Genomic DNA, 14,513 nt, shown 5'->3' on the forward strand with positions numbered 1-14,513 from the left:
TTCCAATTTCTCTACAGCCTCTTCTCACTCCTTACCCTATCCTTTGTCCCTGGTTTTGTGAAAGTTCTCTGCAGACAAGTGATGCCTGTGTTTCCAGGAATGGAACTTTTATTAATTTTGGAGTCAAAAGGTTTCTTTTTCTGGTCCTACAGTTGCAGGGTAACAAAGAAAGGGAAATGATGCTGGGATGACTGCTTTTAAATGAGGTGGAAATTAAGAATTGTCCACAAGTATAAAAACCTGAGTCCTGGCAGAACAAAGACAGCTCAAACAAGAACAAAAAGCAGCTCTCTAAAGGTCCCAAGAAAAGGAGGAGATAAGGCAATAAACTCTACAGCACAGTCCTAAAAGTGAAAAGCCTGAAAGGGAGAGGAAGGAGAGCCAGCCAAAACTTAAGCAGAGGCCATGGAAGTCAAAGGAACATACACAGGATTTGGAGAGGAGCCCCTGGAGATGTGTGTGCCCAGCAGAGTCCAAGAGCAAAGAGAAAACAAAGAAATATGAAGTAAGATTCTAACCTTATATTCATCTTTTACTGTTCAGAGGAAATGGCAAGTATTTTAGAACTCCTTCAAAAGAAGGAGTCTTGAGGAAAGTCTAAAGTTATTTGCTGGAATGATCAGCATCCATAATAGCACAAATCATAATGCAAACACCCACAGAAAGAATGTACTGGGAAATTTTCAGGCATCTGGACAGAAGACACACAGTGAAAGTTCAGCACAGGTCCTGTGGGCCTGGGAAACTTCTAAACCAGTCTTAAAGAGGAAAAAAGTGGGAGAGAAATGGAATGAACATTTTAGCAAAGAGTGTCTAAAAATCTTGAATTAAACTGTTCTTACTCAGATAACTTGTTTCTATACTAGTATTTGAACTACCCACTTTCCATTCCTTTACATTTTTAACTAATACAGATTTTTTTTGTTTTTACAGAAGGTAAAATAGAAGTAGTGATGAATTGAAATTCAGAGCATCCTACATCCCTCACACCCCACAACATGTAGCAAAGACATAATTGTTCTTTGAATAGCTTCTATACCCATAGCAGAAGTACTAGTTTTGGCTTTTTAAAATTCTACATCCACAAAACAAAAAAGTACAGGTTAGCCTTTTTACCGGAATTCCCATCTTTATCTCTCAGAAGCATACACTACACACCCATTCTGCTTAACAAATGCACCAGGGAAAAAAGCATGCACATATCTCTTCTTTCTAGAGAAATTCAGTGCTGTTGTGGTTGAGCAACAGCAGTCCCCATTTAGTTCTCCCACAAAAGCTCCCCAAACCAAGCTGCTGCCTGCTTGCTCCCTCTGCCCTCCTCTTCCACCCTTCCCCACTGAGGGTGGCCAGGGAGGAGGATGGGAGGCACAAAAAGGAAAGATCATAGGGTGAAATAACAATTTACTGGAAACAGCAATGAGATAAGAAAACATATATTAATATTAGTAATAAAAATAAAAGCATACAAAAGAGAGGGCAATTTACATGCAAAATGCTCACCAAGGATGATTTGAAATGATCACAGCCATTTTCCCAACCAGAGGCCACACCCTGTTTCTCTGAAGCCAGCATCCCCTTCCCCTACTCCAGGCAATAACCTGAGGTGGTATTGTGTAACACCTGGATTTTGGCCACACCCCCTCCTGGCGACTGCAAAAAATTAACTGTCCTTGGCCAAAATCAGGACAAGTACTTAAGAGGAAATTTGCAGACAGTATCACAAACACAAAACTTCACAGTTACAAAGATGAGGAAGTTAAGCAATAAACCTATAAACATAGCTCATAAAAACAGGACTGGCCAGTTAATTGTTTCTTCTCTAAAACAAACCTGAACAGGATGCCTGGACTTGAACAGTGTGTTTCAGGTGTGGCAGCTGCAGCTTTGTAGGCAAGTCCGTATGCCCATGAAGGTATGTGATATTTGACTTCAAAGTCTTGTCACACACAACCTCCTAAAAAGCTGCAACCTTCCAGGCAACACACTGTCAGACCACATGGATTTGTGCTAAATTTCTGAAGAGAGATATAGCAGTGGCTTTTTAGTGCTTCACAGGTCCCAATACCACGAAGCAATGTGTTTGTACTGCAATTTGGTTGAACACTGCAGTCTAAGACCATTTGTGAAAGGATGATTAGCCTACACCCATCTGAGACAGTCTGACTGTATGCGTTGTGCTCCTGTTAATTCCAGCCAAGTGCAGACAGAGACTAGTGAATTGTCCTGGATGAGAATTCATACACAGGAGAGCAGTTGCCTGAAGCTTCATATATGCTTCTCGGTGTCTGTGGTGCAGTGCTTGCATGACAGTCACAGAGAACTAAGATAAGCACTGATGACTTGAGCACTTTTGGATGAGGAAAAAGACCTTCAGATAGCTGGATAAACAGCATTCATCCATTCAAGCACTGGAAGACTTGGTTAAGACAAGCCTATCAAGCTCTCCTTCAGAAGATGGGTATCTTGGACTGAAAAAGAAGGAGAAACAACAGAGCAAGACTTGCCAACCCACTGTGGGTACTGCAGCAGTAGAAGACAGACGCTGTTGATACTGTGGTTTCACTAGCTGGCAAACACTGCCAAACTAGATGCCTTCAGCTCTTAATACTAGCCTCAGATGATTGCAGCAAAATTCCTAGGAATTAGTGTAATGACAATGATAAAATATAAGGTAATGTTTTCTATTTTTCTATTGATTCCATGAAGGGATGTAATGGGCCTGAAGTTTTCTCTTTGCTCAGTATCATCTCCCTCAGAGAAAAGCATCAAGCATAAAGGAAAGAGAATAAGATAAAGCAAGTATAAAGCAAGTATACTAAGACATTTCCTCAAAACATATTGTAGACTCAATTCATTTGCAGCGCACTGACAAATTAAACCACAGTAGTATCTGTGTGCAAGAGCAATTTTTCTTCCACCAATACTTTTAATCTCTTACTGAACTCATGCAAACTTCCAGCAAGCAGAATATTCAATGATGAGGAATTGCAGAGCTTAAATACATACTGCTTAAAATCTGCTGGCTTTGAACCTACCAGTTTCTGGGAGATGCCTAGGTATTTTTCCTCTCCAAAAAGCATATTGAGTGCTGGGTAGCCTCCTTGTTAGTACATACTATAAAACAATAGTTTTCAGGGATTCCTTGCTTATGCTGCAGAGTTCTGGATTTTAAGTCACATTTAATCCCACACTTGGCTCAAGCACCTACCAACCTCGAAGACCAACATATAGTCCTTCTCTTGTTTCTCTCTTTCTCCAAGAGCTGATCAGCTAATCCTAAGGAAACGAGCTAATTTCCCTGAAATTTTTATTATATCCCAGATTTTCAGACAAGAATTTAATAACTAGTAGCAGTTGGACAAAATGGTTAATTAACAGGTTCTCCAACACTCTACTAGATTGCACAAGGGAGAGTATAGGAAACTGAATACACAATGAAAAAAACAGCCCTATCACTGTGCCACCAATATGTAGGTCAACCTATATATTAACACTGCACTAAAGGAATAATAAGGAAGTTTTGTGTTATTTAATGCATTTCATGCAGGTCATTCAGTCAGATTCTCCACGGGCACAAATATTCTCATATGTAATAGGAATACGACATTTCCACACAGGCTTTTATTAAGTATTGACTTCTCAAACAAAATTTATCCCATTTTTAAAGAACTTATTTTAAGAATTCATAATTGTTATCCAGTTAAATAAAAGTCCGCCTTATCCAAAAGCAAAGTTAACAAATTACTTGTTTACATAGCCAGGCTTCCCATTAAAAATACAGTCTACATTCAATGGCAAAATTATCCTGAAATAAAACCAAAATATTTACCTTCCCATTCTGCTGGAAAGTCACCAATTTGATAATGATATGCTTCATGATTTACTGTTTCTACAAATCTTCTTTCTGGTATAGTCTGCCCTATAGCAGGAAAAAAAAAAAAGAAAGAAAACCACATATATTTATATTATATATTTAATATATATAATTTTTATTTAACTATATATATAAGCATATATCAAATATTTAATTGTACTTACATGTATATATAATATGTGTATATATTATGTATTTCCATATAAATTTATAATTGCTGATCACCCAATCAGTTTGAAAGAACTGTACTTATTCGTGTGAGTGCAATGACATACAGGATAAAAATTAGATTAAAATACTGAGAAAATTATTACCATCTAGAAGTTAATTTGAAACTTTATATTTCAGTAGCTTCAATGAAAGTTTACGTGTTCTATTTCCAGGTTGACTTGTATTACAGATGATGAAAAACAGCACTCAAAGCTCACTGGTTAGGTTGGCAAAATAGTTAGGCCACATCACCTCCAATCACTGGCAACTGCCTTGTGCCTTTGAGATTTTTCACAACTGTCTATAAATGAAATATTTTCTTTGTTAAAAACTAAAAATCATTAGGTAGGAATCTAATATGGAACATTCAGTATACTGAAGGGGGAGACAGTATGGGGAACCTGAATCTACATCTCACATTCTGCTTCTATTACTGCCAAAGAAGAATTAAACAGTTGGAACAACACAGCAGATTGACTGTCAGATATTATGCTACTGTATGGAGAAAGAGTATTTTAATTTGCTTTTTAAAAGAGCAGGTGCTAGAAATATATGCAAGGTTCCCATCCCTCATAGGGAAAAACCTAACAATATTTCCTAGGCTTTTTCTACCAGATTTTTCTCTTCCTGGGGTGCTGATATGGAGAAACTTGACATTTTAAGGAAATATGAAGTATATCTGCATAAAACATTTTATTTCATAATGAAGCAATTGATGCTTCATTCATTCATTCATTCATTCATTCATTCATTCATTCATTCATTCATTCAGTATGCTTTCAACAAGTATTTCAACTGAAGTTGTTTCAAAACTGATACCAGTTGAGACTTGGAACCATTAGCAGCTAAACTCCACAGTATTATTCATTACTAAGTATTTAATACAGTAAAATAAGAACATGTATATAATCTGAAAATCCTTTTTTAAGATTCTTCTTGAGCTTTATATTTTATTTTTAAGCAATGCAACATTGTTATTCTTTCAAGATATTCCATCAGGAAAAGAATACTGTGTAGAATGACTTCATCGTCAACATTAAATATTTTAATCAGTGTTGGAAGTTATACAATTGATGCTTATTTCTTTTATAAGTATACAATTCCTATATGCTGATGAAATTATAGTCTGTGCCTCGCTGTAACATAACTTTTTTCAACAATACCACGGATGATTTAATTTCTTATGCTGTTCAATCTATAAAGCAAAACAAAACTACAGAATTATTTTCTTCCCATACAGAAGACTTCCAAAAAAGCTGAAGAGGTATCTAATCAGGGCTGATCCTATACCGGTCACAGAAAAAAACACTCCTCCAATCTTGTAAAGCTACTAGACTTTACAGTTAGAACAACATCTTTCAAAAATCTGTCCATAATCTGAGTATTACGCCATCTGAATAAATCGCCATTAGAAAGCGTAGTGAAGAACTGTTTTCTTCTCACTGCCGCCACAATTTGTGCCTGGTATTATTTAACAAAATATACCACTTCTTATTCTGCAAGCTTTCATAAAACTCACCTAAAAATTAATCTTCCAGATCCCACAGTCAAATCACACTGTAGAGCCAAACTCAGAAATTATTTCCCAAATGTGTTATTTGGGAGTACTGATGTTGGCTTTTAAGCCATTCTGCATTTGTGATGCACACATGACACTAATTAACTTCAACTGTCTGATTTGCCTTGTCCCCTAAGTGTTTTTTGGCCGACCACCACTGACAAATAATTTACATAGGTTTTGTAGGGCAGATCGCACTGAGGCCTCTTTAGGTGTAATTAAAACATATTACAGTTTAGGGAAGTGTTTTTTCATACTAAAGATTGACTTTATTGACTGTTTTGCTTCCTATTAGTTCATTCCCATATTTTTAAAGAAATACTTAGGTCTTTGCTACAGCAATGCAAGAGACTTGTAAAAGCATACATATGAAACAATTAAAAATAGCACCAGAAGAACAGTTTTAACTTTAAATTTAACCTCATTTTCATGCGACCATTGGATGTTGGAAACACAGAAGAACCATTAATACTTCAAGTTGGGATTATATACATAACACAATATATCCAATTTTGTCTTAAAAAGCAGACCACCTTATAAATGAACAGAATTCACCATATATATGCAGAGGATATCAGATACAACATCATTTACACTAAACACCAAAGTAGCCAAGATTTGCAGTTTTGCAGTTTTCCAGACAGCAAAAGGGTCAAGAAGCCTAAGTAACTGAAATATCTTTCAGCAAATGATACAGTATTTACACATGGTACATTTATATACTTCTTACATATTTTCGCTAAACCTTTCCATTCCAGTCTTCCTGAAAACCAGTGCATCATGACTGAATTGAATTTGTATAAAAGTCCCAAAAGAGAAGTGTTTACCACAAGTTTTGTGGCCTGCTGGCATAAAAAGGGGATAGTCAAAGCCAGCAAAGGAAATACTCTGTGAAACATAAAGGGGTAGCCAATGGCATAATGAATCAGTTTCTAACTTTCTACAGCCTTATCCATAGACTAGGGAGCCTAGAAACCAGGTTGCACCTTCACAACAAAACCCATGGTTAAGAATAGATATGCACAGATGTTATAAAATTAATATTTTAATTTTTCAGTAACTTCTAGGGAAGTCTTTCAATGGGCAAAATATCCTAGTTAATCCACTGGAGTCACTAAATATTACATATATATATACATACATATATATGTATTTACATTTAGAAAAAACTATTGAAGAACCTTCCAGATAAAAATAATAATTAATTCAAAACTTGTGGTGCTCTATAACCAAATTATTACTATTCTGATACCAATTTCTAAAAAACAGTAAGTATACACACTGTTCTAAAGATCTTCAGCAACCCTAGATTGATTTTCACTGTTTACAGAACCATTATTAAGAAAAGATCTCCTGTTAACCCTCAAACAAGTCTGGACAATGTGTATGTACAGCTAAACAAATTATGGCACACATAATCAGTGAGAGCAGAAATAGGACCAGCAATAGGGAGCTGGATTTTTCTAGTACCCGAACTGAGCCACCTGAACACGAGCTCCTGCCAGGTATAAAACATCAGCATGTTTTGCAGTCAGCAGATGGAAATGGGATCTCCCTCTCACATGCTCACATTCAAACTGAATGAATATCAGATGTTCATGAGAATTCAGAACCAGGGCTCTTCTGGCTTGCTGATTGGCAACATCTGCATGCTAAGAGTCCATGGAAGAAACACACCACTAAGATTTTTATTTTTTTTTTAATGCACAGTCTGAACATGTAGCCTTTGTGAATTTAAGGCAAATGGCCTAAATTTCAGTTTGCACAGCAGCAGTCTAAATTCATGATGAAAGAAGCATTTTTAAAGCATACATTTTTACTGAAGTACTATGTACTTTGAAGAGATTAAATTGCACTTCACTCACTAACAGCCTATCATTTCCTTTTCAGTAACCCAAAATAAACTCAAAACAAAGGTTACTAAAATTTTTTTTCAGCAGTATCTTACAACACTCAAAGAACAGGTCACCCATTTTTTCCTGTTTGGAAACCACCAAATAAACTGTAGTATTTGCTAAATGTAAAGCAGTACTTAAATTACCAAAGCAAAACAACTGAGCAGTTCTTCATACAAAGCAGAGGAAAAGCTACTTCTCTAGAAGTAACAAACATAGCTTTACATATCTATAGGCTGCAGGAGCAGCCCATGACTGTCAGAACAAGATTAAGAGTTTTCATCTCCACTGAAGAAGGGAAAAAAGTTTGTTGTAAAAGACAACCCTTTTAAAGGTGAGTATTAATTTGTGAAAGCCACTATTCCTTTGCATAGATTTTTAGCTGAGGGAGTCTGTTCAGTGATGACTGTATTCATGTTATCTCATGGTCCTAACTCCAGTGTTTCTGCAATAACTATTTTCACCTTAGGAAAGATGTAAATATTTTAAAATACCATATTTTACCCAAATAATTATGGGTTTTTTTCCAAATTTAGATTTCTAGGAGGTTAATTAACTTTTGCTTAGTGACAAATTAATAACTTCCAACAGTTCATTATATTCAGTCACAAAATAAATAGTGTTCTGAAATACCAGTTAAAATTGAAATGAATATGAAATACCAAAGAAGTATTTGCACCTAACATCTATCACTCACAGATGTGACTATATTTTCTCCAATAATTAACACACTTGAAATAATCTAAAATGCTTTATGCTTTATAAAATCATAACAGAAACACATTTCAGTTTTTAAGAGCAGCAAGGCCACAGACGGTTCTGATTTCCATTAACCTGAAATGAACCAGATCAGTGATTTCCAGTTCTACAGCAATGCAAGATCAAGCAATATTACACTTATTAAGTGCTAACTCAACAAGTCAAAAAAAGATAAAAGAACCAGGTATTCATGGTCAAAAATTGTGTTTCAATTTTGCAATTCATATTTACATTTTAACAGCAATAATTTGGCTTTCCAGAGTTGTCTGCAAGTACTAATTTCTTCCCAAAGGAAGACATGTTTCTTCATTTTTACTGAAAGTTTGAAGCCAGGGAAATTGTTTCCATTTCTGGGAATATGTACTGCCAAAGAAAAAGACTTACATACCCTACAAACATCACAGTCCCTTTCATTTCCCAAAACAATTACCAGTTGACAGTCAGTAACTTCCTCTGGGATCAGTGCCCATGGAGTTTATGTATGTTCACACAAATCTTATGTTTTGAAAACCTGCTGTGTCTTGGGCTGTGGCAGTTAAATTAAGCAACATTTGTTGGAGAAACAATTCCCTTCAAGGGACAAATCCCTCTGCTAAATATCCACTGCCATTGTAGCCCCTGAGCTCTCTTAATCTGGCAGCAGGACGCAGCACCACCAGTTCCCACTCCCTGCTCACTGGAAAGCCTTACATCTTCCTCCTCATCTGTGGAGCCAAATACATACCATGTCTTTAAAAAGAAGCAGTTTTGTAAATGAGTCTACAATAAGCCTACTAGAATTATGCAACATTACACTCTTTTGTGAACACAAGTGCAAATGATACCAGTAAAATGACAGTTCCTTGGAGAGTTGATGGAAGCTTTGTGGTCTGTCACAGAAAAGCTTTCTCCCAACTGTTCTTTTGGTTTCTTTTGGTCTATCATATTCAAGAAAGGCTTTTCTACCAATTACTGTCAAAACGTGAATATATCCAAGAATGAGATGCTGAATTTATTCCGTAAATGTATGGAAAATGGCTTAAAATGGGAACTTAGCATTTACAAAGGGAATTTAGCAAGCAGATAGAAAGTGTACAATAGCTTGTACTCTTATAAATAAAAACATATTGCAGGGAGATAAACAAAAAGGCAGTGGGAAAAAAAAGTGGGAAGAGAAACAGGTAAATTAAACCAAGGGTATGAATTGTAAATAAAATGAAAAGAAAGACACAGCTCTGAAGAACATCCATTCTGCAATGTGACCCAACACAGCAGTGTTACAGACTGGTTTGGGTGATTCATTACTTTTCAATTAGAAATCTTCTGCAAACACTCATTTACCACCTCCACTTTTCCCACAATAAATAGAATTATTACAAATAGCTGCACATACATTCTCAGGGTACTAATGCTACTTTTGGGGGTTAGTATATTGTCTCGGTTTTAGAAGAAAGGTGTCTGCTAGGGAGGGCAGGAGCCTCCCTTGGGATGAAAGAATGTAGACCCCCTCCCTCCGAATTATTATAATTTTGAAATCAAGGTGCCTTTAGGCAGAGATCTGGGGATAGGAATAACAGTTCTTTACTAGAATAACCAGGCAAACAAACAACAGTAACTACAGCATTAACAAGAAAACAGAACCAGGGGCCCCGTGACAGCTTTCTCGGCTGAGATGGGATGGAGGAGAGGCTTTGTTTCACAACCCCCTCGGGTGGGCAGTGCCGGTGCTCCTGCAGGGCTCTGAGGAACACTCGGCTGGGACAGCAGGGATGAGCTGAGATCCTGGGCTGGTGGCTGAGGTGGATCAGCAGAGGGATGAGCTGAGATCCTGGGCTGGGGGATGAGGTGGATCAGCAGCTCCGCAGCGGTGGCTGGCACTGCCACACGTCCCGGCAGGACAGGGGGTGTGAGGCCACCAACGAAGAGGGAAGGAGAAGCAGCAGCAGCTCCGGCTGGGTGATGGCGAAATTCCCTTCTCCCCACCGCAACAGCTCTGCACCCAACGTGTCCTTCTCCGAAGCTGAACAAAGCCAGCCAAACTGCCCCCACCCTCCTTTTTTCCTGCCCCCTTTCCCCCCCCTTGCTGGGCCCGGCCACTCTTTGTCTTTTGTCAAGCACCCACCAAGTACCCACAGTTAGGTTGTCCCAGCAACTCATGGGTAAAAATTTCATGGGCAAGCCAGAACTAAAAAAAAGGACACCTAACTCCCAACATTATCCACCTCGAATTTTTTCCCATACCAAAATGTTACATCAAATATTAAACCTTTAAATTATACACAAACACACACTACTTTAACTATATACATATGTACATGCAGATACAGATACAAGCACAGTGTCATGGGTAGTTCACCCTAAAACCAGGTCCCCTTGAGGTATGCACCGGGTCTCTCCATCCTTTTGCATCACCCACCAAGTGCAACCCGGTCCCTGAGCAAAGACAACCCCACGGATTGGACTGTCTTTGCTGGAGGCAGAATTAACCCAAACAGTTTTTCCCAGCATACCTCTCATATGTACCACTGGAACCTTATCTCCATCTGTCATTCTAAAGGGCTCAGATTGGGCAGGGCCTGCTCGGTTAGTGGAACCTCGGGTGTTCGCTAACCATGTGGCTTTTGCTAGGTTAATCTCTCAGTTCTTGAAAGTTCCCCCACCCAGTGCCTTCAAGCTGATTTTAAGCAGGCCATTGTACCATTCAACTTTTCCAGCAGTGGGTGCATGGTAGGGGATATGGTACACCCACTCAATGCCGTGTTCCCTAGCCCAGCTGTTTATAAGGCTGTTCTGGAAATGAGTCCCATTGTCTGACTCAATCCTCGCAGGGGTGCCATGCCTCCAAAGGACCTGCTTTTCAAGTCCCAGTTTGGTGTTCCAGGCTGTAGCATGAGACACAGGGTAGGTTTCCAACCATCCTGTGGTGGCTTCTACCACTGTGAGCACGTAGCGCTTGCCTTGGCGGGTTTGGGGCAGTGTGATGTAGTCAATCTGCCAGGCTTCTCCATACCTATATTTGGACCAACGCCCACCGTACCATAGCGGCTTCAACCGCTTGGCCTGCTTGATCGTGGCACACGTCTCACAGTCATGGATGACCTGGGAAATACTGTCCATGGTTAGATCCACCCCTTGGTCTTGTGCCCACTTATAGGTGGCATCTCTCCCCTGATGACCTGAGACATCATGGGCCCATCGAGCTAGGAACAACTCTCCCTTGTGTTGCCAATCTGTCTTTGACACCTCTATCTTTGCAGCCTGATCCACCTGTTCATTGTTTCGGTGCTCTTCATTAGCCCTACTCTTGGGGACATGGGCATCTACATGACAGACCCTCACAGACAGTTTCTCTACCCTGGTAGCAATATCTTTCCATTCATCAGCAGCCCAGACTGGTTTTCCCCTACGCTGCCAATTGTCCCTTTTCCACCTTTTCCAGACATCCCCACAGAGCATTGGCTACCATCCATGAATCCGTGTAGAGGTAGAGCTTTGGCCACTTCTCTCTTTCAGCAATGTCCAGGGCCAGTTGAACAGCTTTGAGTTCTGCAAGTTGGCTTGATCCACCTTCTCCTTCAGTGGCCTCTGCGACCTGTCGTGTGGGGCTCCATACGGCTGCTTTCCACTTCCGGTTCATCCCTATGACCCGACAGGAACCATCAGTAAACAGAGCGTAGCGTGTTTCTTCTGCTGGCAGCTGGTTATATGGTGGAGCTTCTTCAGCCCTTGTCACTTGTTCCTGCTCCTCTTCATCAGTGAGACCAAAGTTTTCACCTTCTGGCCAGTTTGTAATTATCTTCAAAATCCCAGGGCGATTCGGGTTTCTAATACGGGCGCGCTGCGTGATGAGGGCGATCCACGTGCTCCATGTAGCGTCAGTGGCGTGGTGGGTAGCAGGAACCTTTCCTTTAAACATCCACCCCAGTACTGGTAGTCAGGGTGCCAGGAGGAGTTGTGCTTCTGTGCCAATCACTTCTGAGGCGGCTTGAACTCTTTCATAGGCAGCTAAGATTTCCTTCTCTGTGGGAGTGTAGTTGGCTTCGGACCCTCTGTAGCTTCGGCTCCAGAATCCCAGTGGTCGGCCTCGAGTCTCCCCAGGCACTTTCTGCCAAAGGCTCCAGGACAAGCCATTGTTCTCGGCTGCAGAGTACAGCACGTTCTTCACATCTGGTCCTGTTCTGACTGGGCCAAGGGCTACTGCATGAGCGATCTCCTGTTTGATCTAGGCAAAGGCTTGTTGCTGTTCAGGGCCCCAGTGGAAATAATTTTTTTTTCGGGTAACCAGGTAGAGAGGGCTCACGATCTGGCTGTACTCAGGAATCTGCATCCTCCAAAAACCTATGGCACCTAGGAAAGCTTGTGTTTCCTTCTTGTTGGCTGGTGGAGACATTGCAATGATCTTATTGATGACCTCAGTGGGAATCTGACACCGTTCATCTTGCCACTTTACTCCCAGGAACTGGATCTCTCGAGCAGGTCCTTTGACTTTGTTCTTCTTGATGGCAATGTCGGCTTCTAGCAGAATCTGGATGATCGTTTCTCCTTTCTCAAATACTTCCACTGCCGTGTTCCCCCACACAATGATGTCATCAACGTACTGCAGATGTTCTGGAGCCTCACCCTTTTCCAGGGCAGCCTGGATCAGTCCATGGCAGATGGTGGGGCTGTGCTTCCACCCCTGGGGCAGTCGGTTCCAGGTGTACTGCACTCCCCTCCAGGTGAAGGCAAACTGAGGCCTGCATTCTGCTGACAGGGGAATGGAGAAAAATGCATTGGCAATGTCAATAGTGGTGTACCACTTCACTGCCTTGGACTCCAGCTCGTACTGGAGCTCCAGCATGTCCGGCACATATATTTTAATGAATTTTAGAAAAGGATTGCAGGTGTAAGATTTGCAAAGAAAATTCAGTCTTATACAAGGTCTGAACACAATTATGGCTAATACTGTACTGCACTTGAAGGATTAAAGAACACTGGTACTATTATTTAACTGTGTTTGCTTTTCATTGTGGAGGTTAGGGAAGAACACCCATCTGTTTCAGCCACAGCCAACCCAATAGAGCAACTTCTGAATAGAAGTTACCTAAAGTCCTTGAGAAGTATTATCCACTTCGTGTATATGCATATCCTACAAACATTTAAAGAGCCTTAAACGTTATTCTTCTTTTCTACAAAATGGCATCTTTCATTTATACAGAAATAAAGAATGTTTATAGTTTATTTGGTTTGAGTTCTAAGATAAACAAGTATTTCAAAGGTAATTTCTGAAACAATGTTAACACATACTAGTAAGCAATAATTTAGTTGATTAATATAGTTAATTAAATAATGTAAAATCATTTACCACTCAACAGATTTTTGGGGTTTTTTTTGTGATTACTTTCTACCTTTTCATTGCTAAGTTACAAAGCTCTCCTTAAAGTTTGCCTGTGTGCACAAACCCATTAGTTAAGGTACTTCATAGTAACACTGGTCTGGAGGAAAAAAACAACTCATAATTTAGATGATTTTGGTATGCTCAGACTGGTGTAGGTGGTGAAGAAATAAAAAAAAAAGCCTTCACATACCCAAGGAATTGCAGCAACACCTGATCTGCTTTCAAAGCTAATTTGAGCAAAAAAAGCTTAAAGTGCAACAGCTGAGAACAAGGATTTAATAACCATTAAGTCAAAGCTTTTTATATCTGAGTCAACCCATTATTTTATTTTATTTTTCTACTCAATTCTCAGACTTCCTGTGGTCTCTTTTCAAGTTAGAAAGAGCAAATGCATACACAAAAAGCAAACACTAAGTCCACACTTGACATTTTTCCCTGTTCTAGTTCAACAGTCCTGGCTAAACTAAATGGTAGACTAAACAGAAAAAAATTGAGGTCTATGTGCTTTCACAGTAAATAAGATCCTAATAATTAAGTACTTAAATCCCTATTTGACCTCACTGATTTAAGAGTATTGCACCAGGTGCAACTATTGCAATAGTTGTCAATAAGTTTATACAAAAATTTCTATGTGAAAGCATTTACCCTGATGCCAGAGAAAGAAAAGAAGAAAGACTGCTTTTGGATGGCGACCTTTAAAACTGTATAGCTTGTAATAACTGTAACATGTGTGTTTGATACAGAATTTACAGCCACCAAAACATAAGCTGTGATAATTACAAACTCTATAACCAGTTTCATTTCTTTATACATCAAAGACTAGTAGGTTCCTAAACCTACCAGTAGTAAAATTAAAACCAG

At 39.4% G+C, this 14,513-nt stretch overlaps 1 protein-coding gene across 4 annotated transcripts in view; it reads right to left on the reverse strand.

Moving 5' to 3' along the window:
- The window catches only part of NDUFAF2 (NADH:ubiquinone oxidoreductase complex assembly factor 2), a 57,294-nt gene that overhangs the window by 19,507 nt on the left and 23,274 nt on the right, over positions 1-14,513 (reverse strand). For 3 of the 4 annotated variants that reach the window (XM_086867121.1, XM_086867122.1, XM_086867124.1), the window contains one exon: positions 3,830-3,919. In XM_086867121.1, coding sequence (XP_086723247.1) covers positions 3,830-3,919 — 90 coding nt within the window. Of the gene's footprint in view, positions 1-3,829; positions 3,920-10,785; positions 13,022-14,513 lie in introns of those variants that run through there. The other variant, XM_086867123.1, reaches the window with a different exon arrangement.

Source organism: Cyanistes caeruleus, chromosome Z (genome assembly GCF_971803275.1).
Source record: "Cyanistes caeruleus chromosome Z, bCyaCae1.hap1.1, whole genome shotgun sequence".
In the NCBI taxonomy this organism is placed as follows: domain Eukaryota; kingdom Metazoa; phylum Chordata; class Aves; order Passeriformes; family Paridae; genus Cyanistes; species Cyanistes caeruleus.